This window comes from Gorilla gorilla, chromosome 18 (genome assembly GCF_029281585.2).
Source record: "Gorilla gorilla gorilla isolate KB3781 chromosome 18, NHGRI_mGorGor1-v2.1_pri, whole genome shotgun sequence".
In the NCBI taxonomy this organism is placed as follows: domain Eukaryota; kingdom Metazoa; phylum Chordata; class Mammalia; order Primates; family Hominidae; genus Gorilla; species Gorilla gorilla.
Genome location: NC_073242.2, coordinates 35,226,290 through 35,253,913, shown reverse-complemented (window position 1 = coordinate 35,253,913; position 27,624 = coordinate 35,226,290). Strand labels below are relative to the sequence as shown.

General features: G+C 51.0%; 1 protein-coding gene across 6 annotated transcripts; it reads left to right on the top strand.

Moving 5' to 3' along the window:
• Positions 1-996: 996 nt before the first annotated feature.
• Positions 997-25,985, top strand: LOC129527636 (titin-like). Of its 6 annotated transcripts, none has more exons than XM_063699647.1 (7): positions 997-3,120; positions 7,437-7,565; positions 11,189-11,288; positions 11,401-11,596; positions 15,689-15,749; positions 15,859-15,894; positions 17,255-25,985. In XM_063699647.1, the coding sequence occupies exons 1-7, from the start codon at positions 3,058-3,060 to the stop codon at positions 25,847-25,849; spliced, it is 9,180 nt and encodes a 3,059-aa protein (XP_063555717.1). In that variant the 5' UTR covers positions 997-3,057; the 3' UTR covers positions 25,850-25,985. The 6 variants fall into 6 exon arrangements, with proteins under 6 accessions (XP_063555717.1, XP_055221832.1, XP_063555716.1 ...); XM_055365857.2 differs by having other exon boundaries at positions 998-3,120; positions 11,452-11,596; XM_063699646.1 differs by lacking the exon at positions 997-3,120 and adding an exon at positions 3,764-3,932.
• Positions 25,986-27,624: the final 1,639 nt, after the last annotated feature.

The window sequence follows — 27,624 nt, the reverse complement described above, 5'->3', positions numbered from 1 at the left end:
GCCTCAGCCTTAGTTGCTGCATTACATAGAGATGCTATATTGCACGCAAAGGCTTTACTGACTTCACAAAAAAGTATTTGTCCCAGGTGTAGTGTACTAGATCCCTTCCAATCTGTAATTTTAATTTAAAAATGTCCAAATAAAAAAAAATGTCCAAATACCCCTGTTTTGAAGGATAAACTCTGTATGCTTGTGCTTATTTTGGAGAAGCCATAAACTTACTGTGTTTTGTACATGATCAGATGTGGGCGCTATCTCCAACTGTCTTCGCACTTCTGAGTAAGAATCTGATGATTGTGCACAGTGACCTGGCTGTTCACTTCCCTGCCATTCAGTATGCTGTGCTCTACACATTGTATTCTCATTGTACCAGGTACTGTATTCACAAATTTTTCTTAAGAAAAGAACCCCACAAAACATTTTATTTTATTTTTTTTATATGCTAACAACACTTTAATGAAAAATAACTGTTTTGCAAAACAAATTTAAAAAATGAGTGAGAAGAGTAGCACTGTTTGACATTTTTGGAAATCTCCTTAATGTCTGGCTTGATGGGAGACAGCTGGGTTCTCTTATCTACTTCTATATTCAATCTGTTGCAACACTGCATTTCTTTTTTTTTTTTATTATACTTTAAGTTTTAGGGTACATGTGCACATTGTGCAGGTTAGTTACATATGTATACATGTGCCATGCTGGTGCGCTGCACATTTTATTTTTTTAATGGATAGATTTTAAAGATGTATGTTGATTTAACTTTGGACTTGCTTGCTTTCTTTGATTAAAGATGAAAAGATAATCTATGCTTTGTCTTTCAGGCATGATCACTTTATCTCTAGTAGCCTCAGTTCTTCCTCTCCTTCTTTGTTTGATGGAGCTGTGATTAGCACTGTAACTACGGCCACAAAGAAACATTTCTCAATTATATTAAATCTTCTGCGAATATTACTTAAGAAAGATAACCTTAACCAGGACACGAGGTAACAGATTTTATATAGTATTAACTATTCCTAACTTTGTTAATTTGCCTTTATAATTTGAGAATAAGAAATGTGGATTACAAAAAATTTTTAAAAATGTGGATTATAGAGGTGAGGTAGAGCAGCTTCTTTACTGTCAAACACCTTATAATTTGGTTTTATTGTTTAATCTAGGCTTTCGTATTCTTTCTGAAAAGAAATACATGAAAAACCTCAATCCCCCACCCCCAGTGTTTCATAGAAGAATATATATAGATTTTTAATATTCTATGCTTTTTTTGTTTTTGAGACGGACTTTTGCTCACTGCAACCTCTGCCTCCCAGGTTCAAGCAATTCTTCTGCCTCAGCCTCCCAAGTAGCCGTGATTACAGGTGCCCACCACCACACCCAGCTAATTTTTGTATTTTTAGTAGAGATGGTGTTTCACCATGTTGTTGGCCAGGCTGGAGTGCACCCAGGAGGGTGCAATGGCATGATCTCGGCTCACTGCAACCTCCGCCTCCTGGATTCAAGGGATTGTCCTGCCTCAGCCTCCTGAGTAGCTGGGATTACAGGCGTGTGCCACCATGCCTGGCTAATTTTTGTATTTTTAGTAGAGACGGGGTTTCACCATGTTGGTCAGGCTGGTCTCGAACTCCTAACCTCGTGATCCACCTGCCTCAGCCTCCCAAAGTGCTGGGATTACAGGCGTGAGCCACCATGCCCAGCCAAATCTAGGGCTGGAACATGGCTGCAGTATATAAATAGAATTGAATTCCATAGTTTTGTTAACCCTGTTTTTTGTTTGTTTGTAGTTGTTGCTGTTTTTGAGACAGAGTCTCGCTCTGTCGCCTAGGCTGGAGTGCAGTGGTGCAATCTCGGCTCACTGCAGACTCTGCCTCCCGGGTTCAAACTATTCTTCTGCCTCAGCCTCCCAAGTAGGTGGTACTAAGGCGCCCACCACCACACCCGGCTAATTTTTGTATTTTATTAGAGACAGGGTTTCACCATATTGGCGAGACTGGTCTGGAACTCCTGACCTTGTGATCCGCCCACCTCGGCCTCCCAAAGTGCTGGGATTACAGGCGTGAGCCACCACACCCAGCCCCTGTTTTGTTTTTGTTTTGCTTGTTTCTTAGGGTTGTTTTTCTATTTATGGTAAAGGCATTGGCTTTCCATTTGTAGCATCCATAGAATATTTCCTGTTTACAATAACCTTATGTCATAGTAAATGGTAAAGGGATTTAAAGCAGTGGTTTTCAGCTGCCAGAGGCCTGAGTGAGTTTGGGCACACTCTGTGTGATCGGGCAGAAGGCCTGTGGGAAGTTTCGCTGAGGACAGGGCCAGGAAAGGTGATGGACAGTGGGGGTCTGTCCTGGTCACCAGGCCCCTGTGTCCTGCCCACCTGCTTGGAGCTCCCCACCCATCACACATGATGCTGCCAAGCCCTCTGGGTATTGTGGGCAAAGACCTTAGGAGAGAAGCTGATGAACTTTGTTTCTTGAAATGCACAGATTCCTTGGACATCCCTGAGAGGTCAATCATGAAAGTCAACTTGGTTTTCTCCCCCTCATTTGGGTTCAGAATTTAAAGTCCACACACACAGGCAGTAAGATGATATAGATAAGGACCTCATCACTCGGTTTCGGATGTTAAAATGTCTAGGTGGGTTAGGGGTGATTTGAGATCACACAACCTTGTGCCACAAAGAGGAATTCCCAGGCCAGAGGGAGACATTTTATTGCCATGTTATGATCTTATCATTGAGTTGAAAGGCAATCTTGTTTCATTTTGGATTCTTATGTTTATGTCTTATAAGGGCACTTTGAATTTCCAAGCAAATAATAATTTTGAATTAGCTTTTAATCATTGACTTCTAGCACAGCTATATGATCAGAAACATGCTGTGTGATTTGATTGCTCTCAAATATATTGAGATTTGCTGGAACAAAATGAGTCAGGTTAATTTTTGTAAATGTACCATGCATGCTTAAAATGAATGTATCTACATTTGTTCCTGAGATACAGGTTGATGGACGGATGGCTACATGGATGTGATGGAGATGGTTTACTATCGGGACCTTCCGCATCCTGCTGATGTTTTGTTGCTTAGGATATGAATGGCTGAGCGGAGGCTGTAAAACCTGGCACTCTGCTTGGGTATGAGGTTCTTCCTGCCATCCTGCCATCATTTACTTTTTATGTTTTGTCACCAAAAGTGACCTTGAGGAACCCTGGGAGCTCAGGAAGGAAGGAGCGCCCAGAAGCAGGGACAGGGAGCTGGTTGGGGAGGACCAGAAATCAGGTTTGTGAAGGTTCCAGAGAGGACATGTCCTTGGGAGGAGAGTGGGAGACTGAGATGGGGGAGGGGTCATTGGAATGATGCGGGAGCTACTTGGCATTGTCCATTGTGAGGCACCACCGGGGTCATCAGGGATTGGTGGAGAGGGAGTATAAAGCCCCAGGGTTGCTAAGGGAGGGCCCAGACCGAAGAAGGTTTGGTGGATAGCAGAACCTTTGTCTCCCTCTAATTGCTCCTAAGCCTCACGCTCCCTTGCCCGCTCCCTTGCCCCGCGTGTCCTGTTGCTTCCCTGATCTTCTCCGTGACCTGTAGCTAAACCTTCCACCAGCGCTTGAGAACTTAATTTGAACCGGATCCTTTCCCAGACTCCTTTCTTCTTCTCCTCCTCCTCCTCCAGGTGCCCAACAGCCCCCTTCTCCTTTCCCTTCCCTTACTTCCCCCCTTCCCCTCCCCTTCCCCTCCCCCTCCCCTCCCCCTCCCCTCCCCCTCCCCAACTCAGATCCCGGCCCGGTCCCCGTCCCCTTCCCTCCCCCCTGCCCTAAGCCACCTCCACCTCTGTCCTGGCCGCCTCAGGGCGCCCTGAAAGGACCAGGACATGCGGGTGTGGTGGATGCTCTTTTGGCTCCTCTTTTTGCTCCTGCTGGAATTTATCAGCCATCAGTGCATCTCTGTGAGTAGACGCTGGACCCGTGGGGTTTCTTCCTTTTTACTGGGCTGTGTCACGCGGCATGAAATTACACAGCTCAGGCCTGTAATCCCAGCACTTTAGGGGGCCGAGGTGGGCAGATCACTTGAGTCCAGGAGTTGAAGACTAGCCAGGGCATCATAGCGAAACCCCATCTCTACAAAAAATTCCAAAAAAGATGAGTTGGGCCTGGTGGTGTGTACCTGTTATCCCAGTTACTGGAGAGGCTGAGGTGAGAGGATCGCTTGGGCCCAGGAGCTGGACGTTGCAGTGAGCCGAGATGGCCCCGCTGCACTCTTGTCTCTAAGAAACAAAACGGACCAAAACAAAGTGAAATGTCATTTGATTTGTGTCATCTGGTTTGATGACTTTTTTTTTTTTTTAAGACAGAGTCTCACTCTGTCGCCCAGGCTGGAGTGCAGTGGCAAGATCTCGGCTCACTGCAACCTCCGCTTCTGGGGTTCAAGCAATTGTCCTGCCTCAGCCTCCTGAGTAGCTCAGATTACAACGCCTGGCTAATTTTTGTATTTTTAGTAGACCACCACACCTGGCTAATTTTTGTATTTTTAGTAGAGACGGGGTTTCACCATGTTCGCCAGGATAGTCTCCATCTCTTGACCTCGTGATCCGCCTGCCTCAGCCTCCCAGTGCTGGGATTACAGGCGTGAACCACCGCGCCTGGCCAAAATATATAACCTTAAGTGTAAGTTTACTAACTTTGGAAAGTACATACACCAGCATAAACCAACCCCCTTTCAAGATCTACATTATTTTATTTATTTATTTATTTATTTTTTTGAGACAGTTTCTCCCTTGTTGCCCAGGCTGGAGTGCAATGGGGCAATATCAGCTCACCGCAACCTCTGCTTCCCAGGTTCGAGCGATTCTCCTGCCTCAGCCTCCCGAGTGGCTGGGATTACAGACATGTGCCACCACTCCCAGCTAATTTTGTATTTTTAGTAGAGATAGGGTTTCTCCATGTTGGTCAGGCTGGTTTTGAACTCCCGACCTCAGGTGATCCGCCCGCCTCGGCCTCCCAAAGCGTTGGGATTACAGGCGTGAACCACCGTGCCCAGCCAAGATCTACACTATTATGTCACCCCAGAAAGTGAACTCTCACTCTTCCCAGCCAGTCTCTTTCTTATCATAGGTTAGCTTGCTTATTCTGGAATTTCGTGTATACAGATGCATGCCATGCCATAGGTACTCTTTTGTGTCTGCTTTGTTCTGCTCAACACCATGTTTCTGAAATCATTACCACTGTTGTCTGGTTCTCTAACTCCATCATTTCCATTTCAGACTCAGCATATGCTGAGTTCAACCTGTTGAAGGGCTATCTCTGTTTAATTCACCATCTTGAAAGAAACATTGAAAATTGAGATGTTTTCAAGAATATATAGTTAAATCCTGAGGAATCCATGTAGAAATGTTATCACAAGCTGTCTGAACTTACTCAGGGGACGTCTTCGTCTTCACTCACATAAGAGTCTAATGGAATTAATATCAACAGTCTTAGAGAAATCCCACACTATTCATGCCATTTTCATGATCTCCACCTTGGTAATTTTTTTTTTTTTTTTTTTTTTTTGAGACAGAGTCTCGCTCTGTCACCCAGGCTGAAGTGCAGTGGTGCGATCTCGGCTCACTGCAACCTCTGCCTCCCGGGTTCAAGTGATTCTTCTGCCTCAGCCTCCCAAGTAGCTGGAACTATAGGTGCATGCCACCATGCCCTGCTAATTTTTTGTATTTTTAGTAGAGATGGGTTTCACCGTGTTAGCTAGGATGGTCTCAATCTCCTGATCTCATGGTCCACCCACCTCGGCTTCCCAAAGTGCTGGGATTGCAGGCGTGAGCCACCACGCCCGGCCCACCATGTTAATTTTTAAGCACTAAAATTTGATACTTATTTGTGAATGAAGTAATCTCTTCATTGTGTGTTTTTTTTTTTTTAACTTATGCTGAGCTTTAAATGACAAAGATTCCTATAATCCAAGAGAGAAGTATTATTTAGAGGGATTCTTTTACCATGTGATATATAATAAATGCATCCAATGGTATACATCAATTTAAAAAACAAGTAAATAACTTTAAAGAAAAGATAACTACTGGCCAGGTGCAGTGGCTCACACCTGTATTCCCAGCACTTTGGGAGGCCGAGGCAGGTGGATCATGAGGTCAGGAGTTGGAGACCAGCCTGGCCAAGATGGTGAAACCCTGTTTCTACTAAAAATACAAAAATTAGCCGAGCGTGGTGGCAGGCGCCTGTAATCCCAGTTACTCAGTAGCTGAGGCAGGAGAATCGCTTGAACCCGGGAGGCGGAGGTTGCGATGAGCTGAGATCATGCCACTGCAATCTAGCCTGGGTGACAGAGCAAAACTTTGTCTCAAAACAAAAAAGAAAAGAGAAGATAATTACTTTATACTTAGCTTGTCTTACCCATGAGTGACGGGCTGCATGTGGCCCAGGACAGTTTTGAATGCAGTTCAATACAAATTTGTAAACTTAAAACGTTAGGAGATTTTGGCCAGGTACAGTGGCTCATGCCTGTAATCCCAGCACTTTGGGAGGCTGAGGTGGGCAGATTACCTGACGTCAGGAGTTCAAGACCACCCTGGCCAACATGGCAAAACCCCATCTCCACAGAAAATACAAAAATTTGCTGAGTGCACTGTCAGGCACCTGTACTCCCAGCTACTCAGGAGGCTGAGGCAGGAGAATCACTTGAACCTGAGAGGCAGAGGTTGCAGTGAGCCGAGAGCACACCACTGCACTCCAGCCTGGGTGACAGAGTGAGACCCCATCTCAAAAACAACAAACAAAAACAAAAATAAAAAAATGGCCGGGCAAGGTGGCTCACACCTGTAATCCCAGCACTTTGGGAGGCCGAGGCAGGCAGATCGCCTGTCAGGAGTTCAAGGCCAGACTGGCCAACATGGTGAAACCTCATCTCTACTAAAAATACAAAAATTAGTCGGGCATGGTGGCAGAGACCTGTAATCTCAGCTACTCGGGAGGCTGAGGGAGGAGAATGGCTTGAGCCCAGGAGCTGGAGGTTGCAGTGAGCCGAGATTGCACCACTGCACTCCAGCCTGGGTGACTGAGTGGAGCGGAACTCTGTCTCAAAAAAAAAAGAGGTTTTTTTTAGATCATCAGCTATTGTTAGCGTTAGTGTATGTTATGTGTGGCTCAAGACAACTTTGCTTCTTTTAATATAGGCAGGGAAGTCAAAAGATTGGATATCCCTGCTTTATACCAAGAAAGACAACACAACACCCCACATTTGCAATGCTTAAAAACACTACCAGCCATCTGAAAAACATGTGACTTCTAACTTCTGTTCTTTTTTGTAGCAGTGGAATCCCACGGTGATATCTGAGGGATGTGGTTACCTTTTGGAGGAGGTTGACGGTTTCTAAGGATGATTCTTTCTGAGTGAAATATTGTCAGTGTCATTGACCTTTTCATTATTTCAACTATTATTATTCCAGGTTATCAATACTCTGGCTGACCATCATCATCGTGGGACTGACTTTGGTGGAAGTCCTTGGTTAGGTATCATTATTGAATTTCCGAGAAGTTATAAAGTTGTCATTATCCTCTGGACAGTTTACCTTTGGGTGAGTATACTAACTTTCTGTAGAGGTATACTTGTAATCACAAATAAGAATAAATTATATAAAACAATTCACGTTTCTGGACTTCATTATGAATATGTGGTTTTACCCAAAAAATCAGGGAAATGATTTATTAGCATAAGAATTATGAAAATATCTGCCATTTACATTATGAAAATTAAATAGGTCAGTGTTTGTTTAATAGAATGTCAACAGAGCTTTTGGTCAAAAATAAGTTTTTTTAACCTTTGTGCTAGTTGTCACAAATGGAGTATGAGGTTTCGTCTCTTAAATAGGAAATTCTTTCTAAACTCTTCTGTTTTATAGTTCTATCGTATGGGTGGAAGGAAAGCTTCCAGTCTCCTCTCTGAAGATTCACTGCAGAAATGGGCTGACAACAGACAGCTTAACAGGAAAAGAAAAACATAGAACAGGCATAAACATGGGAACCAGCTGAAAAATGAGACTGCTAGAAGGGCTGGATGGTTGATGCTTAAAGAGCACCCTCTTCTGAGGGGAGAGGGAGATAGATGGAGATGTAGGCCATTTAGAGGGGCAGCAAATGATTTTTAGGGGAAATGAAAGAGCCCAAGGAACAAACAATTGGCCTGAGACAAAGTTCCTCTGAGGTCATAGGGACGAGGTGACAAACTGCCGGAAGGTGAAGGGCAGAACTGCACTGCGTCTCATGATGCAGAGAAAGCCCCAGAGAATCTCTTAGAACTGCCCTCCAAGAGAATCAATGAAAAGTGTGTCTGGGAAGGGTAATTTTGAATGAGATCATTCAAAGTGCATGTTCCCATTTGCAACTGGAGAGAGATCAGTATGTCAAAAGTCTGTACTTGGTAAGAATTTGGCTGCTAAGTTGTGCCATAATTTGTCTTTTGAGCCTTTTTTCCTTTGGGTAAGTTGAGCTCTACATTTTGTCTTGCCATTCATGACAGTAAAAATATGGTTGTCTGGGGGCTGAACCTCCTTCTGAACAATGATCCAAGATAAAAGTACTAATACCACAATGCTTTTTTATATTCAAGGGAAGAGGAAGTATGTTTCAGTTTTACCACCTAGATAATTACACGTCATTTGGCACTGCCTTTCAAGATATGTAGAAAACAGAAAATATATGAGTTATGAAGATATCTAGGCACATTTAACATTCTCTATGCCACTTAGTCCTGAACAGAGAATTTTCGGTATAAATTGGAGGAAGCTTTTTTTTTTTTTTTTTTTTTTTCTTTTCTCACCCCCAAGACGAGTCTCCCTCTGTTGCCCAGGCTGGAGTATAATGGTGTGACCTCGGCTCACTGCAACCTCCACCTCTTGGCTTCAAGCGATTCCCCTGCCTCAGCCTCTCAAGTAGCTGGGATTACAGGTGCCCACCACCATGCCCAGCTAATTTTTGTATTTTTAGTAGAGTCGGGGTTTTACCATGTTGGCCAGGCTAGTCTCAAAACCCGACCTCAAATGATCCACCCGCCTCAGCCTCCCAAAGTGCTGGGATTACAAGCGTGAGCCACCACGTGAGCCAGGGAAGTTTTTAAATTTACCACTTTTTAACAATTCCATTTAGGAAGGTTCAGTTGCGCTGTTGGACTTGGACAACTTCGCACCTCTCATCTTTGTCGTTGTCATCTAGTCATCTATACCACTACCTCCTAAGCAGGGACATCATGGGTGCCATGAAGCATTCATGCGTGATGGCATTTCTTTGCTTCTCATTTCTTCATGTGTTTGACATTTCTCCTAGCTCCAAACGGGGCCAGCTACCTTTCCTATGAAATCTAGCAGTAGCTGTGGGATTGACGTGGTTGCTGTTTTCATCTTTTTAGATTACCCATTGCTTCTCTTGAAATCCTAGTACATGATTTTTTTTTAATCCTATGTGCAGAAATCAGGAAAAAACAAATTCTACAAAGAATTTGAAAGATATTATTTCAGGTCAGGTGTGGTGGCTCATGCCTGTAATCCCAGCACTTTGGGAGGCTGAGGCAGATGGATCACTTGAGGTCAGGAGTTCAAGACCAGATGTGCCAACATGGTGAAACCCCATCTCTACTAAAAAGACAAAAATTAGGCAGGCATGGTAGCAGGCACCTGTAATCCCAGCTACTTGGGAGGCCGAGGCACAAGAATCGCTTGAATCTGGGAGGTGGAGGTTGCCGTGAGCCAAGGTAGCTACGCCACTGCACTTCAGCATGGTTGAGAGTGACACTCCGTCTCAAGAAAAAAGTCATTTCAATGACTACCTCAGGAGATTCATAGGTATCTGACCCACATCTGAGATGGGATTTGCATTGCATTTTAGCTATGATGAGAATAAATATTTAGTATCTTCGAAGATTAAAAGCATACTGTGATAATATGGAAATCTTGGTGGGAATTCAGTCATTAGTGAGAATGTTTTGCGTTAAGTTCAAACCAGCCTCAATGAAGCTGATGTGAGGGAAGGGAAAGTGAACTCTGAGTAGAGCAGGGACAGAAGCAAGATGCTCCAGTGCAGATCAGGAAGGAGCAGGGGGTGAAATGTTACAAATTCTAGAACTCAGAGAGCTGAAGGTAATTACTTCCTTTTCAAGTTGTGAAACATGTTAACCTGTGGTAAAATACTTATAAGATGATAATTACCATCTAACCGTGTTGAAGTGTACAGTTCCGTTGTGTGAAGTATATTCATGTCTTTTTTTTTTTTTTTTTTTTTTTTTTGAGACAGAGTCTCACTCTGTCACCAGGCTGGAGTGCAGTGGTGGGATCTTGGCTCACTGCAACCTCTGCCTCCTGAGTTCAAGCAGTTCTTCTGCCTCAGCCTCCCAAGTAGCTGGGACTACAGGCGTGCATCACCATGCTCAGCTAATTTTTGTATTTTTAGTAGAGACGGGGTTTCACCATGTTGCCCAGGATGGTCTCCATCTCTTGACCTTGTGATTCACCCGCCTCAGCCTCCCAAAGTGCTGGGATTACAGGCGTGAGCTACCGCACCTGGCCTGTTTTTTTTTTTTTTTTTTTGAGACAGAGTTTCAATTTTGTTGCCCAGGTTGGAGTGCAGTGGCACAATCTCAGCTCACCACAACCTTTTCCTGCTGGGTTCAAGTGATTCTCCTGCCTCAGCCTCCCGACTAGCTGGGATTACAGGCATGCACCACCATGCCTGGCTAATTTTGTATTTTTAGCAGAGACAGCGTTTCTCCATGTTGGTGAGGCTGGTCTCAAACTCCCGACCTCAGGTGATCCGCCTGCCTCGGCCTCCCAAAGTGCTGGGATTACAGGAGTGAGCCACCGTGCCAGCCTCATGTCATTCTTGTGTGTGTGTGTGTGTGTGTGTGTGTGACAGAGTCTCATTCTGTCGCTCAGGCTGGAGTGCAGTGGTGTGATCTCGGCTCACTGCAACCTCCGCCTCCCAGCTTCAAACGGTTCTCTGCCTCAGCCTCCCGAGTAGCTCGGATTACAGGCGCCCGCTGCCGTGCCCAGCTAATTTTTGTATTTTTAGTAGAGACGGGGTTTCACCATCTTGGCCAGGCTGGTCTTGAACTCCTGACCCCGTGATCCACCTGCCTCGGCCTCCCAAAGTACTGGGATTATACGCATGAGCCACCGTGCCCAGCCGTCATTCTTATATTATTATTTCCTAGTTGTCTTTCCTGAGGACTATCTTCCAGTCTGAAAATGGACATGTTGGATCCACAGATGTACAGCAGAGAGCCTGGAGGTCCAACCGCCGTAGACAGGAAGGTATGGCTCTGTTGGAGTCCCCATAGTGTGGAAATGAGTTTGCCCTGGAAAGGGAAAGAACAGCTTCTTGCCCTCAGGTTTCTCACCTTCTCCTCTCCTCACTCTCACCAAGGGCTGAGGTCCATTTGTATGCACACAAAGAAAAGAGTTTCTTCCTTTCCAGGAAATAAAATTGGCCGGAAAGACGTCATTACTCTATGGAGACATGTGAAAACAAAAGTTATGCCTAAAATCCGTAAGATGAAGGTGACAACGAAAATCAACCATCATGACAAAATCAGTGGAAAGAGGAAGACCGCCAAAAAACAGTAAGATGTGCCTTGACACAAATACTGTTGTATGAACCATGTGTCAATCAAAGTAGACAACTGTAAAGCCCTTGAGAATATTTTCTACAATATTTGTGGCAAATTCAGTGGGTTCAAAATTGAGTTTGTCCTTTCTGCTTCATTAGTTTAAGCTGTATAATTCCTTTCCCTTCCTACATTCTTGTTTGTCATTTTTTCGGGGGAAGAGGAGTTGCTAGTACTGGCATTGGTTTTCCTTTCTCTCTCTCTTTTTTTTTTTTTTTTTTCCTGAGATGGAGCTTTGCTGTTGTTGCCCAGGCTGTAGTGCAATGGCACAATCTCAGCTCACTGCCTTTTGGGTTCAAGCGATTCTCCTGCCTCAGCCTCCCAAGTAGCTGGGATTACAGGTGCCCACCACCACGCCCAGGTAATTTTTGTATTTTTACTAGAGATGGGGTTTCACCATGTTGTCCAGGCTGGTCTTGAACTTCTGACCTCAGGTAATCCACCTGCCTCAGCCTCCCAAAGTGCTGGGATTAGAGGCGTGAGCCACCACAGCCAGCCTTTTTTTTTTTTTTAATTTTGAGATAGAGTCTCGCTCTGTCACCCAGGCTGGAGTGCTATGGTGCAATCTTGGCTCACTGCAACCTCTGCCTCCCAGTTTGAAGCAATTCTGCCTCAGCTTCCCGAGTAGCTTGGATTACAGGTGTGTGCCACCACATTTGGCCTTTTTTTTTTTTTTTTTTTTTTTTTTTTTGAGACAGAGTCTCACTCTGTCACCCAGGCTAGAGTGCAGTGGCATGATCTTGGCTCGCTGCAACCTCCACCTCCCAGGTTCAAGCGATTCTTATCCCTCAGCCTCTTGAGTAGCTGGGACTACAGGCATATGCCACCATGCCCAGATAATTTTTGTATTTTTAGTAGAGGCGGGGTTTCACCATATTGGCCAAGCTGGTCTAGAACTCCTGACATCATGATCCGCACACCTCGGCCTCCCAATGTGCTGGGATTACAGGCATGAGCCACCATGCCCAGCCCAATTTTTGTAATTTTAGTAGAGACAGGAGTTCACCATGTTGGCCAGGCTAGTCTTGAACTCCTGACCTCAGGTGATCTGCCTACCTCAGCCTCCCAGTGTGAGCCACCACACCCAGACTGGATTGTTGAATTCAATGCTTGGGTCACCTCCAGATTCATTTTCACAGTCTTTCATGTTTTGGTCATATTACATTGTGTTTTGCTGCCATATGACTGATCTTTTTTTGTTAAATGTGAGATACTTGTTAAAAAATATTTAGCAATGAATTGAGGCCTAGTAGCATGTTATCTTGCTGCAGAAGAGATGGGAGTCTACTTCTGGGGGATGGTCAGGGGTCCTCCATACAGGCTGCAATTGAGGTCGCCGGTGCAGGCTCAGTCCCTACAAAGGCCAGGGTATTTCCTGTCCACCTCTATTCTGATGCATGACTCTTCTGGGTCTCAACCAGAGCCAGTGGACTTCAGTATGGGTCGCTTTCATTGGCAGACCCTCAATCCACTTGTTTTCCTTCTAATCCCACGCATGTGTGCAAAAGCTGCTGTGCTTCTTTGCATCTCAGTAGTTCCTTCTGGAATTCAGCAATGAAACTCAGGGAAATGGGTTCCAAATGCGAGGCTGACTTTCATCCTGGGTTTCCTTCTTCTCCATCTTCACCTCATGTCTGTTTACTGCCATGTTAGCAATTTGATGTATTCAATCATGGGTTTTATATTCTGTTTGGTGTCCCCCATTGTTCTCATCGGAGATCAGAAGCTTCAGATGCACTTACGTCAACTCAAGAGTACAATGCTTCCTTAGCTTCCCTCCAGAGTCAGGTTTTATGTTTCTAGTTCCCAAGTGCACAGCGGGAGTAGTGATGTCCTCACTGGCTTCTCATTTGCATTAAACTGTGAGCTTCTTTAGCGTGGGGACAGGACCCTGCTCCCATTGCATTCTCAGAACCTCACCACACACTCGTTGTTTGAGGCCACTCCAGACAGCATGTGCTGAAGGATGCCCTGTGGTCAGAAACAAGTTCATTAACTTTCTCTTTGAAGTGTTTTCGTCCCTGTTTCCTAGCGTTCTGGGAATTTTACACAACCTTCCTATAAAACCAAGTATCAGGTGAGATCCTTAGGATGAGGACCATGAATCAAGTGGTGTGAGGGCAACACAGCAAACTTACCCTTTTTAGGCCGTTTCCTTTTTCTGCCCTCAATCTCTGTGAACTGAACCTTGTTAAAGTCAGTCAACACCAGGGTGGATGGTTTGCCGTTGTCGCCTATTTTCAGGACATAACACCCTGACTTAGGAGCCATTCCAATCATTTGTAATTCAATAGATGCGCCCAGCCTTCAGATTGCCTTTTCTCTCAACCAGGATCTTTAAAGTCGATGACAAGAGTTCCAGTCCTGAATCATGGCAAAGTGCAGTAGTGAACTGCGGGGTTAATGACACCATATTCTGGAAGGATCTCTCTTTGGCTGATGGTCTCAGTTCCGGCATCAGCCTCTGACTGAGAATCAGGTCTCACACAGGAGGAGTCAGATGAGGAGCAATTCTCTGCTTCCGATGGAGTTAGTTGTGATGAATTGGTGAGGTCTGGTTTTTCACACTGAACTAAAATGAGCTTTCGCTGTGTCAAGCACAAGACTGACCCCAGAAACACACATAGTGCACCTCATAGAAGCTTTTAATAGTCTTTATATTTACTAAAGAATAGGACTAACTATGGAACTATGAAGATGAGCTGGAAATGACAGGTGACTTGCCAGCAGGCCAGAGTGTGACTTTTTTTTGTCCCTCAATGGGAGGTGTCAATTCTCCCTTTGGTTGTGAGAATCAGTTGGTTCATTTGTGGAAAGGTTGCAGGGGGGATCTTTGAATCACAGCCTTCAGATGCCAGAAGGGCAGAGGGAATCCCACACGGGCTGGTGGATCATGTGTGTGCATTTCTCTCCCTTCTAATCTGAGGAAACTAAGCATGAAAGAATGTGAGCATGCAGAAAAGGAGAGGTAGGTATCAGAGGCAGAGGAAAATGGGAAATTGGATATGAAAGAAATACACACCTACAAGTGAGTTCAGAAACTGAACCCCACCCTCCTGGGAAACGCCCATTGGAGTGTTGTTTTTAACCTTTGTACAATGTTTAGACCCAGTAAATGCAGAAATAGAAACAAATGGTCAGAAGACATATCGTGAGAGAGAGAGAGAGAGTTCACAAAACAGAAAACAAAGTACCTTAATATTTACCAGTGACCAAAAGATGTGAAGTAGCAAAACGTCTCCTGACCCCATTGCCAGCTAGACTGTGTGGAAACTCGGTTCATACCAGCCATTCTAGGGGTGGGGTGAGTTGTTGTCATCCTTAGGAAAGTGTGTTGTTGTAGGATCAACCACATCCTTCAAAAGGACTATGCCTGTTTATAAGCCCAGCTGTTTCTGCCCTGTGAAACACGGTAAGGATATTAATACAAAGACAATACAGCTTTATGATAAAAGATGCTCAATGAAGGATGAATTAGGGATATACTGAGAATGGGGAAGGAAACTATCATCTCAGAAGTCAGCAGGCAGTAAGCAAGAGGAGGAATCAATATAGCAACAGTTTGGATCAGACTGTACAGTTTTTTTGTTTTTGTTTTTGTTTTTGTTTTTCTGAGATGGAGTCTCACTGTGTCACCCAGGCCGGAGTGCAATGACGTGATCTTGGCTCACTGCAACCTCCGCCTCCCAGGTTCAAGTGATTCCCCTGCCTCAGCCTCCCGAGTAGCTGGGATTACAGGTGCCTGCCACCACGCCTGGCTAATTTTTTGTATTTTTAGTAGAGAAGGGGTTTCACCATATTAGCCACAATGGTCTCAATCTCCTGACCTCATGATCCATCCGCCTCGCCCTCCCAGAGTGCTGGGATTACAGGCGTCAGCCACCGTGACCGGCTCAGACTGTACTCTTATAGCCATCTGAAATACGTTTTCTAGGTATAGATAGATTGTGTAAGGGTACAGTTGTGAGGATAAGAGAAACATGGCAGATTATTTAAAATCATCCTGAAAGTGGTGCTTTATCTGATGAAAGTGATTGTAATCCATAGGAAAATGTTTCAACGTGCGCAAGAGTTGCGGCGGCGGGCAGAGGACTACCACAAACGCAAAGTAAGGAGCTTCCTCCCCGCAGTTGCAGGATAGTTCAGTGCTGATGCAGATGATGCCACGGCCCTTAGACTCTCTCAACATTCAATTTCTCATGTGTTGGCTTTTTCAGATCCCCCCTTCTGCAAGAAAGCCTCTTTGCAACTGGGTAAGTTTGCTTGTTTTCCTTGCTTTTGGACATAGTCTGCCAGGTCAGGACATGGATACATTTTTCTCCCTACAGCTCTGTGCTCAAGCCCTGCAGAAGGAGATGGCAGAGAGAAAGGCTGCCTACAAGCATCACAGTCCCATCCCTGTTGGTAACCATGTTGTGCAAAAACACTTTCATCCCCACCCAGTGGGGCCCCTGATCTAATATTCTAAGTGTCAGAGGTCCCATATTTGTAATAGCAAATGGGCCCTGACTGTAAATTAGTGAAGAGTGAATGTAACTTATTACCCACAGGGACAATTCCAAATGAAGGCCTTAAATGATGCTCAGCTAAGCTGGTTCTTGTGTGGCCTCTGTACCTTCAAAAGCTGCCGAGTCCTATGATTACACGTGATGGGACTTGTATACTTGAAGTGAAACACAGTTTTAAAACTTGCTTTGTTTAGAATTCCCACCTCATTTTTCCATGGACAAAAGTATTCTTCATGTCCTAGTGCACTTACAATTTGGTATTACCTGGGAGTGAAAAGAAATATTATAGCCATGCCTAACTGACTTCTTGAGATAAGATTGTTCTGTCAGAAAACCCTCTCCCAGTTCCCCTGCAGCTCTTCAGGAATCCACATCTCTCCAGAGCTCTTTGTTCTCATGGGTGGCACCTCCAGAGTGAAGAAGATCCTTTGTCAAGAAGGGAAACAGAGGGGAAATGAGAGGGTCCTGCAGGCAGAGCTGGAATCAACTTCCACTCTGCCTCTTGCAAGCTGTGTGACCCTGGGCACAATTTCTCCTTCCTCTGGAAACCTCTGTTCTCTTAGATTTGGAGCAGGGTGGTCACACTGACCTTGCAGAGTTCTGAGAATCAGAGACAGAACATAAAAGGCCTGGAAAACATTCTCCAAAAAGAAGCTGCAACATGTGTGGACAATGGGCTTTTCATGCCTCTCTTACTGTCTCTTACTGTCTGTTGACCTGGTGCAAGAAACATGCTCTGGTGATGGCTGTGAGGGAGGAATGAGGATAGACATAGACACTCCTGTGTCTCAAACATGCTTCTTTATTACTCTGTTATGACTCTGTCTTCCCTGGGGCAGGACCCCAGCCTGCCTACATTTGCAGACAGACACAGTGGCATGTGGAGACAACAGTGTGTCCCAATGACTTTTCTTTACCCCCCAGCTGTCGGCAGTACTCAGTGGAAGGGTGATATTATGACACTGATACTGCTATTTTGAAACCCGGAGGATGGAAAGGTGCAAAAATCTATCACCAGCAACAGAAGGTGCAGACTGTGTTGGTGGCGGTAATTTTGTCCATCAAACGGATATGTGTGAAAACATTCCCTCCTTTGTCCCTACAGGTCAGAATGGCGGCAGCGGAGCATCGTCATTCTTCAGGATTGCCCCACTGGCCCTACCTCACAGCTGAAACTTTAAAAAACAGGATGGGCCACCAGCCACCTCCTCCAACTCAACAACATTCTATAACTGATAACTCCCTGAGCCTCAAGACACGTGCCGAATGTCTGGTCTATCCCCTTCCACCCTCAGCGGATGATAATCTCACGACGCCTCCCGAGTGTTTCCTCACTCCTCTTCCACCCTCAGCTCCACCCTCAGCGGATGATAATCTCAAGACACCTCCCTTAGCTACTCAGGAGGCTGAGGCAGAAAAACCACCCAAACCCGAGAGAGAGAGGGCCGCTGACGTGGAACCACCACCGAAACCCGAGAGGCGGAGGGTCGCTGACGTGCAACCATCACGGAAACCCGAGAGGCGGAGGGCCGCTGACGTGCAACCATCACGGAAACCCGAGAGGCGGAGGACCACTGACGTGCAACCATCACGGAAACCCGAGAGGCGGAGGGCCGCAGTGGATAAGACACCTGCCGAGTTTCTGGTCTATCCCCTTCCACCCTCAGCGGATGATAATCTCGAAACGCCTCTCGAGTGTCTCCTCGCTCCTCTTCCACCCTCACGTCTATCCCCGGCTCCACCCTCAGCGGATGATAAGACACCTGCCGAGTTTCTGGTCTATCCCCTTCCACCCTCAGCGGATGATAATCTCGAAATGCCTCTCGAGTGTCTCCTCACTCCACTTCCACCCTCACCTCCACCCTCAGCTCCACCCTCAGCGGATGATAATCTCAAGACACCTCCCTTAGCTACTCAGGAGGCTGAGGCAGAAAAACCACCCAAACCCGAGAGAGAGAGGGCCGCTGACGTGGAACCACCACCGAAACCCGAGAGGCGGAGGGCCGCTGACGTGCAACCATCACGGAAACCCGAGAGGCGGAGGGCCGCTGACGTGCAACCATCACGGAAACCCGAGAGGCGGAGGACCACTGACGTGCAACCATCACGGAAACCCGAGAGGCGGAGGGCCGCAGTGGATAAGACACCTGCCGAGTTTCTGGTCTATCCCCTTCCACCCTCAGCGGATGATAATCTCGAAACGCCTCTCGAGTGTCTCCTCGCTCCTCTTCCACCCTCACGTCTATCCCCGGCTCCACCCTCAGCGGATGATAAGACACCTGCCGAGTTTCTGGTCTATCCCCTTCCACCCTCAGCGGATGATAATCTCGAAATGCCTCTCGAGTGTCTCCTCACTCCACTTCCACCCTCACCTCCACCCTCAGCTCCACCCTCAGCGGATGATAATCTCAAGACACCTCCCTTAGCTACTCAGGAGGCTGAGGCAGAAAAACCACCCAAACCCGAGAGAGAGAGGGCCGCTGACGTGGAACCACCACCGAAACCCGAGAGGCGGAGGGCCGCTGACGTGCAACCATCACGGAAACCCGAGAGGCGGAGGGCCGCTGACGTGCAACCATCACGGAAACCCGAGAGGCGGAGGACCACTGACGTGCAACCATCACGGAAACCCGAGAGGCGGAGGGCCGCAGTGGATAAGACACCTGCCGAGTTTCTGGTCTATCCCCTTCCACCCTCAGCGGATGATAATCTCGAAACGCCTCTCGAGTGTCTCCTCGCTCCTCTTCCACCCTCACGTCTATCCCCGGCTCCACCCTCAGCGGATGATAAGACACCTGCCGAGTTTCTGGTCTATCCCCTTCCACCCTCAGCGGATGATAATCTCGAAACGCCTCTCGAGTGTCTCCTCACTCCTCTTCCACCCTCACCTCCACCCTCAGCTCCACCCTCAGCGGATGATAATCTCAAGACACCTCCCTTAGCTACTCAGGAGGCTGAGGCAGAAAAACCACCCAAACCCGAGAGAGAGAGGGCCGCAGACGTGGAACCACCACCGAAACCCGAGAGGCGGAGGGCCGCTGACGTGCAACCATCACGGAAACCCGAGAGGCGGAGGGCCGCTGACGTGCAACCGTCATGGAAACCCGAGAGGCGGAGGACCACTGACGTGCAACCATCACGGAAACCCGAGAGGCGGAGGGCCGCAGTGGATAAGACACCTGCCGAGTTTCTGGTCTATCCACTTCCACCCTCAGCGGATGATAATCTCGAAACGCCTCTCGAGTGTCTCCTCGCTCCTCTTCCACCCTCACGTCTATCCCCAGCTCCACCCTCAGCGGATGATAAGACACCTGCCGAGTTTCTGGTCTATCCCCTTCCACCCTCAGCGGATGATAATCTCGAAACGCCTCTCGAGTGTCTCCTCACTCCTCTTCCACCCTCACCTCCACCCTCAGCTCCACCCTCAGCGGATGATAATCTCAAGACACCTCCCTTAGCTACTCAGGAGGCTGAGGCAGAAAAACCACCCAAACCCGAGAGACAGAGGGCCGCTGACGTGGAACCACCACCGAAACCCGAGAGGCGGAGGGCCGCTGACGTGCAACCATCACGGAAACCCGAGAGGCGGAGGGCCGCTGACGTGCAACCATCATGGAAACCCGAGAGGCGGAGGACCACTGACGTGCAACCATCACGGAAACCCGAGAGGCGGAGGGCCGCAGTGGATAAGACACCTGCCGAGTTTCTGGTCTATCCACTTCCACCCTCAGCGGATGATAATCTCGAAACGCCTCTCGAGTGTCTCCTCGCTCCTCTTCCACCCTCACGTCTATCCCCAGCTCCACCCTCAGCGGATGATAAGACACCTGCCGAGTTTCTGGTCTATCCCCTTCCACCCTCAGCGGATGATAATCTCGAAACGCCTCTCGAGTGTCTCCTCACTCCTCTTCCACCCTCACCTCCACCCTCAGCTCCACCCTCAGCGGATGATAATCTCAAGACACCTCCCTTAGCTACTCAGGAGGCTGAGGCAGAAAAACTACCCAAACCCGAGAGAGAGAGGGCCGCTGACGTGGAACCACCACCGAAACCCGAGAGGCGGAGGGCCGCTGACGTGCAACCATCACGGAAACCCGAGAGGCGGAGGGCCGCTGACGTGCAACCATCATGGAAACCCGAGAGGCGGAGGACCACTGACGTGCAACCATCACGGAAACCCGAGAGGCGGAGGGCCGCAGTGGATAAGACACCTGCCGAGTTTCTGGTCTATCCACTTCCACCTTCAGCGGATGATAATCTCGAAACGCCTCTCGAGTGTCTCCTCGCTCCTCTTCCACCCTCACGTCTATCCCCAGCTCCACCCTCAGCGGATGATAAGACACCTGCCGAGTTTCTGGTCTATCCCCTTCCACCCTCAGCGGATGATAATCTCGAAACGCCTCTCGAGTGTCTCCTCACTCCTCTTCCACTCTCACCTCCACCCTCAGCTCCACCCTCAGCGGATGATAATCTCAAGACACCTCCCTTAGCTACTCAGGAGGCTGAGGCAGAAAAACCACCCAAACCCGAGAGACAGAGGGCCGCTGACGTGGAACCACCACCGAAACCCGAGAGGCGGAGGGCCGCTGACGTGCAACCATCACGGAAACCCGAGAGGCGGAGGGCCGCTGACGTGCAACCATCATGGAAACCCGAGAGGCGGAGGACCACTGACGTGCAACCATCACGGAAACCCGAGAGGCGGAGGGCCGCAGTGGATAAGACACCTGCCGAGTTTCTGGTCTATCCACTTCCACCCTCAGCGGATGATAATCTCGAAACGCCTCTCGAGTGTCTCCTCGCTCCTCTTCCACCCTCACGTCTATCCCCAGCTCCACCCTCAGCGGATGATAAGACACCTGCCGAGTTTCTGGTCTATCCCCTTCCACCCTCAGCGGATGATAATCTCGAAACGCCTCTCGAGTGTCTCCTCACTCCTCTTCCACCCTCACCTCCACCCTCAGCTCCACCCTCAGCGGATGATAATCTCAAGACACCTCCCTTAGCTACTCAGGAGGCTGAGGCAGAAAAACCACCCAAACCCGAGAGAGAGAGGGCCGCTGACGTGGAACCACCACCGAAACCCGAGAGGCGGAGGGCCGCTGACGTGCAACCATCACGGAAACCCGAGAGGCGGAGGGCCGCAGTGGATAAGACACCTGCCGAGTTTCTGGTCTATCCTCTTCCACCCTCAGCGGATGATAATCTCAAAATGCCTCTCGAGTGTCTCCTTACTCCTCTTCCACCCTCACCTCCATCCTCAGCTCCACCCTCAGCGGATGATAATCTCAAGACACCTCCCTTAGCTACTCAGGAGGCTGAGGCAGAAAAACCACCGAAACCCGAGAGGCGGAGGGCCACTGACGTGGAACCACCACTGAAACCCGAGACGCGAAGCGCCGCTGACGCGCAGCCATCACGGAAACCCGAGAGGCGGAGGGCCGCTGACCTGGAATCACCACCGAAACCCGAGAGGCGGAGCGCCGCTGACGCGCAGCCATCGCTGAAACCCGAGAGGCGGAGCGCCGCTGACGTGCAGCCGTCGCCGAAACCTGAGAGGCGGAGGGCCGCTGACCTGGAATCACCACCGAAACCCGAGAGGCGGAGGGCCGCTGACCTGGAATCACCACCGAAACCTGAGAGGCGGAGGGCCGCTGACACGCAACCATCACCGAAACCCGAGAGGCGGAGGGCCGCTGACCTGGAATCACCACCGAGACCCGAGAGGCGGAGCGCCGCTGACCTGGAATCACCACCGAAACCTGAGAGGCGGAGGGCCGCTGACGTGCAACCATCACTGAAACCCGAGAGGCGGAGCGTCGCTGACGCGCAGCCGTCGCCGAAACCTGAGAGGCGGAGGGCCACTGACCTGGAATCACCACCGAAACTCGAGAGGCGGAGCGCCGCTGACGCGCAGCCGTCGCCGAAACCTGAGAGGCGGAGGGCCACTGACCTGGAATCACCACCGAAACTCGAGAGGCGGAGCGCCGCTGATGCGCAGCCGTCGCCGAAACCTGACAGGCGGAGGGCCACTGACGTGGAATCACCACCGAAACCCGAGAGGCGGAGGGCCGCTGACCTGGAATCACCACCGAAACCTGAGAGGCGGAGGGCCGCTGACACGCAACCATCACCGAAACCCGAGAGGCGGAGGGCCGCTGACCTGGAATCACCACCGAGACCCGAGAGGCGGAGCGCCGCTGACCTGGAATCACCACCGAAACCTGAGAGGCGGAGGGCCGCTGACGTGCAACCATCACTGAAACCCGAGAGGCGGAGCGTCGCTGACGCGCAGCCGTCGCCGAAACCTGAGAGGCGGAGGGCCACTGACCTGGAATCACCACCGAAACTCGAGAGGCGGAGCGCCGCTGACGCGCAGCCGTCGCCGAAACCTGAGAGGCGGAGGGCCACTGACCTGGAATCACCACCGAAACTCGAGAGGCGGAGCGCCGCTGATGCGCAGCCGTCGCCGAAACCTGACAGGCGGAGGGCCACTGACGTGGAATCACCACCGAAACTCGAGAGGCGGAGCGCCGCTGACGCGCAACCATCACCGAAACCCGAGAGGCGGAGCGCCGCTGATGCGCAGCCGTCGCCGAAACCTGAGAGGCGGAGGGCCGCTGACCTGGAATCACCACCGAAACCCGAGAGGCGGAGGGCCGCTGACCTGGAATCAGCACCGAAACCCGAGAGGCGGAGGGCCGCTGACGCGCAACCATCACCGAAACCTGAGAGGCGGAGGGCCGCTGACGCGCAACCATCACCGAAACCCGAGAGGCGGAGCGCCGCTGACGCGCAGCCATCACCGAAACCTGAGAGGCGGAGGGCCGCTGACGCGCAGCCATCACCGAAACCCGAGAGGCGGAGCGCCGCTGACGCGCAGCCATCACCGAAACCCGAGAGGCGGAGGGCCGCTGACGCGCAGCCGTCGCCGAAACCCGAGAGGCGGAGCGCCGCTGACGCGGAACCATCATCACCCGAACCCAAGAGGCGGAGGGTCGCTGACGAACCGCCATGCAAACCCCCACGCAAACCCAAGAGGCGGAGGGCCGCTGACAGGGAACGGCCACGCAAACCCCCACGCAAACCCAAGAGGTGGAGCGCCGCTGAGGCGCAGCCGTCGCCGAAACCTGAGAGGCGGAGCGCCACTGACGCGGAACCTCCACGCAAGCTCAAGAGGCGGAGGGCCGCTGACCGGAAACCATCATCACCCGAACCCAAGAGGCGGAGGGTCGCTGACGTGGAACCGCCACACAAACCCAAGAGGCGCAGGGTCGCTGACGTGAGACGGCCACGCAAACCCCCACGCAAACCCAAGAGGTGGAGCGCCGCTAAGGCGCAGCCGTCGCCGAAACCCGAGGGGCGGAGCGCCGCTGAGGCGCAGCCGTCGCCGAAACCCGAGGGGCGGAGCGCCGCTGACGCGCAGCCGTCGCCGAAACCCGAGGGGCGGAGCGCCGCTGACGCGCAGCCGTCGCCGAAACCCGAGGGGCGGAGCGCCGCTGACGCGCAGCCGTCGCCGAAACCCGAGGGGCGGAGCGCCGCTGACGCGCAGCCGTCGCCGAAACCCGAGGGGCGGAGCGCCGCTGACGCGCAGCCGTCGCCGAAACCCGAGGGGCGGAGCGCCGCTGACTCGCAGCCGTCGCCGAAACCCGAGAGGCGGAGCGCCGCTGACCTGGAATCACCACCGCAACCCGAGAGGCGGAGCACCGCTGACGCGCAAGCATCACCGAAATCCGAGAGGTGGAGCGCCGCTGAGGCGCAGCCGTCGCCGAAACCCGAGAGGCGGAGCGCCGCTGACACGCAGCCATCACCGAAACCTGAGAGGCGGAGCGTCGCTGACCTGGAATCACCACCGAAACCCGAGAGGCGGAGCGCCGCTGACCTGGAATCACCACCGAAACCCGAGAGGCGGAGCGCCGCTGAGGCGCAGCCGTCGCCGAAACCCGAGAGGCGGAGCGCCGCTGACACGCAGCCATCACCGAAACCCGAGAGGCGGAGCGTCGCTGACACGCAGCCATCACCGAAACCTGAGAGGCGGAGCGCCGCTGACACGCAGCCATCACCGAAACCCGAGAGGCGGAGCGCCGCTGACCTGGAATCACCACCGAAACCCGAGAGGCGGAGCGCCGCTGAGGCGCAGCCGTCGCCGAAACCCGAGAGGCGGAGCGTCGCTGACACGCAGCCATCACCGAAACCTGAGAGGCGGAGCGTCGCTGACACGCAGCCATCACCGAAACCCGAGAGGCGGAGCGTCGCTGACCTGGAATCACCACCGAAACCCGAGAGGCGGAGCGCCGCTGAGGCGCAGCCGTCACCGAAACCCGAGAGGCGGAGCGCCGCTGACCCGCAGCCATCACCGAAACCTGAGAGGCGGAGCGTCGCTGACACGCAGCCATCACCGAAACCTGAGAGGCGGAGCGTCGCTGACCTGGAATCACCACCGAAACCCGAGAGGCGGAGCGCCGCTGACCTGGAATCACCACCGAAACCCGAGAGGCGGAGCGCCGCTGAGGCGCAGCCGTCGCCGAAACCCGAGAGGCGGAGCGCCGCTGACACGCAGCCATCATCGAAACCCGAGAGGCGGAGCGTCGCTGACACGCAGCCATCACCGAAACCCGAGAGGCGGAGCGCCGCTGACACGCAGCCATCACCGAAACCTGAGAGGCGGAGCGTCGCTGACACGCAGCCATCACCGAAACCTGAGAGGCGGAGCGTCGCTGACACGCAGCCATCACCGAAACCCGAGAGGCGGAGCGTCGCTGACCTGGAATCACCACCGAAACCCGAGAGGCGGAGCGCCGCTGAGGCGCAGCCGTCGCCGAAACCCGAGAGGCGGAGCGCCGCTGACACGCAGCCATCACCGAAACCTGAGAGGCGGAGCGTCGCTGACACGCAGCCATCACCGAAACCTGAGAGGCGGAGCGTCGCTGACCTGGAATCACCACCGAAACCCGAGAGGCGGAGCGCCGCTGAGGCGCAGCTGTCGCCGAAACCCGAGAGGCGGAGCGCCGCTGACTCGCAGCCGTCGCCGAAACCCAAGAGGCGGAGCGCCGCTGACACGCAGCCATCATCGAAACCCGAGAGGCGGAGCGCCGCTGACGCGCAGCCGTTGCCGAAACCCGAGAGGCAGAGCGCCGCTGATGCGCAGCCGTCGCCGAAACCCGAGAGGCGGAGCGCCGCTGCTGACACGCAGCCGTCGCCAAAACCCGAGAGGCGGAGCGCCGCTGACGCGCAGCCGTCGCCGAAACCCGAGAGGCGGAGTGCCGCTGAACTGGAATCACCACCGGAACCCGAGAGGCGGAGCGCCGCTGACGCGCAGCCGTCGTCGAAACCCGAGAGGCGGAGCGCCGCTGACGCGCAGCCGTCGCCGAAACCCGAGAGGCGGAGCGCCGCTGATGCGCAGCCGTCGCCGAAACCCGAGAGGCGGAGCGCCGCTGACGCGGAACCGCCTCGCAAACGCAAGAGGCGGAGGGCAGCGGACATTGAACTATCATCACCCGAACCCAAGAGGCGGAGGATCGGTGACGTGGAACGGCCACGCAAACCCAAGAGGCCGAGGGCCGCCGACGTGGAACCATCATTACCCGAACCCAAGAGGCGGAGGGTCGGTGACGTGGAACTGCCACGCAAACGCAAGAGGCCGCAGGCCGCCGACGTGGAACCATCATTACCCGAACCCAAGAGGCGGAGGTTGAATTAGGTGAGAACAGGCCATTGCACTCAAGCCTGAGCAATAAGAATAAAACTGAGTAGAACAAAATAAAAAAATCAAAAAACAAAACAAAACCCACACTCCAAAAACAAAGAATAAATAAATAATATAAAAATAAAATAAATACTGCAGTCCTTATGTTATTGCTTTGTTTCGATATCTGGTATGATTGCTTGAGGGACCTGAGGTTTTTAATCATGGGGGTTGTTTTAATCTTTAGAAGTGGTTGGTTATGTAAAATATTATTATTATTATTTTTTGAGATGATTTTGCTGTGTCACCCAGGCTGGAGTGCAGTGGCTTGATCACAGCTCACTGCAGCCTCAACCTCCTGGGCTTCAAGCAATCCTCCTGCCTCAGCCTCCCAAGTAGCTGGGATCACAGATGTGTGCCACCACGCCTGGCCAATGTTAAAAAATCCTTTAACTTTTGTGTAGAGATGCACTCCTGGACTCAAGCGATCCTCCTACTTGTCCCGACCACCAGCCCCTTTCTGATAAACACTTACACTGTTTATTATCTGATGCCATTTCTATCTTCTTCCTTGTCGTCCAGACATCAAATAATTAGCTTTCTTCAGGGTTTTCTTTTTCAAGTGCTCAGTGTTAAAGATCACTCACATTAGGGCCAGACACCACGGCTCATGCCTGTAATCCCAGCACTTTGGGAGGCCGAGGCGGGCAGAGCACTTGAGGTGGGGAGTTTGAGACCAGCCCGGCCAACTTGGTGAAACCCCACCTCTACTGAAAAAAATACAAAAATTAGCTGGGCGTGATGGTGCATGCCTGTAGTCCTAGCCACTTGGGAGGCTGAGGCATGAGAATCGCTTGAACCCAGGAGGCAGAGGTTGTAGTGAGCCAAGATCACATCAGCACACTCTAGCCTGGGTGACAGAGCCAGACTCTGACTCAAAAAATAAATAAAATAAATATCACTTACATTAGCTATACCCAAGGGGTGGTCTATAGAGACTTGGAAGCAGTGGTTATTGCAACAGGGGCACGGAAGTCATCTGGCTATGCCAGGGTGCCCAGGGGATACTCGGGGTGGGTGGCATGGTGCTGCTGGGGACTCACCGCACAGGACGCTCTGGTTGACGCACTGCCAGGAGTAGCACTCTGTCTTGGGGCTGCAGCCGGCCTCCTCAGCTCGAGTGTAACAACAGTCGTGGCCATGGCAGCACCTGCGGATGTCACATGGGCAGGACAGCTGGTGGGTGGAGCTCTCTCTTGGCCCTCCTCTTGCCAGGACCATGGGTGACTGAAGACCCCCAGGGAGGCACAGCATCCTCTTAATCTAAGTTTTTTTTTTTTTTTTTTTAAGAGACAGGGACTTTCTCTGTCGCCCAGGCTGGACTGCAGAGGCACAATCATAGCTCACGGCAGCCTTGAACTCCTGGGCTCAAGCGATCCTCCCACTTCAGTGTCCCAAGTAGCTGAGACTACAGGCACACGCCAGCATGCCCGGCTGGTTTTTTAATTTGTATTTCCTTTGAGACAGCGTATCTCTCTGTCGCTCAGGCTGGAGTGCAATGGCTCAATCAGCTCACTTTAGCCTTGAACTCCCGGGCTCAAGTGATACTGCCACCTCAACCTCCCAAGTCTGCTACTACAGGAACACAAACTCCTTTCAAATGCTGGGATTACAGGTGGGAGCTACTGTACACCTGGCCTTATGTAAGCTGTTTCCCTGAAAATCCCCGACTTGGGTAATGATTCCGTTGGCCCCACCATGCCCTGTCCTACCTTCCTGGCTGTGCCCCA

Coding starts and splice junctions, on each gene's coding strand:
- LOC129527636 (XM_063699646.1), top strand. CDS start 3,858: ATGCGGGTGTGGTGGATGCTCTTTTGGCTCCTCTTTTTGCTCCTGCTG. Junction 11,597..15,688: donor AGGAAGACCGCCAAAAAACA/GTAAGATGTGCC, acceptor TGTAATCCATAG/GAAAATGTTTCAACGTGCGC. Junction 15,895..17,254: donor GAAAGCCTCTTTGCAACTGG/GTAAGTTTGCTT, acceptor TTGTCCCTACAG/GTCAGAATGGCGGCAGCGGA.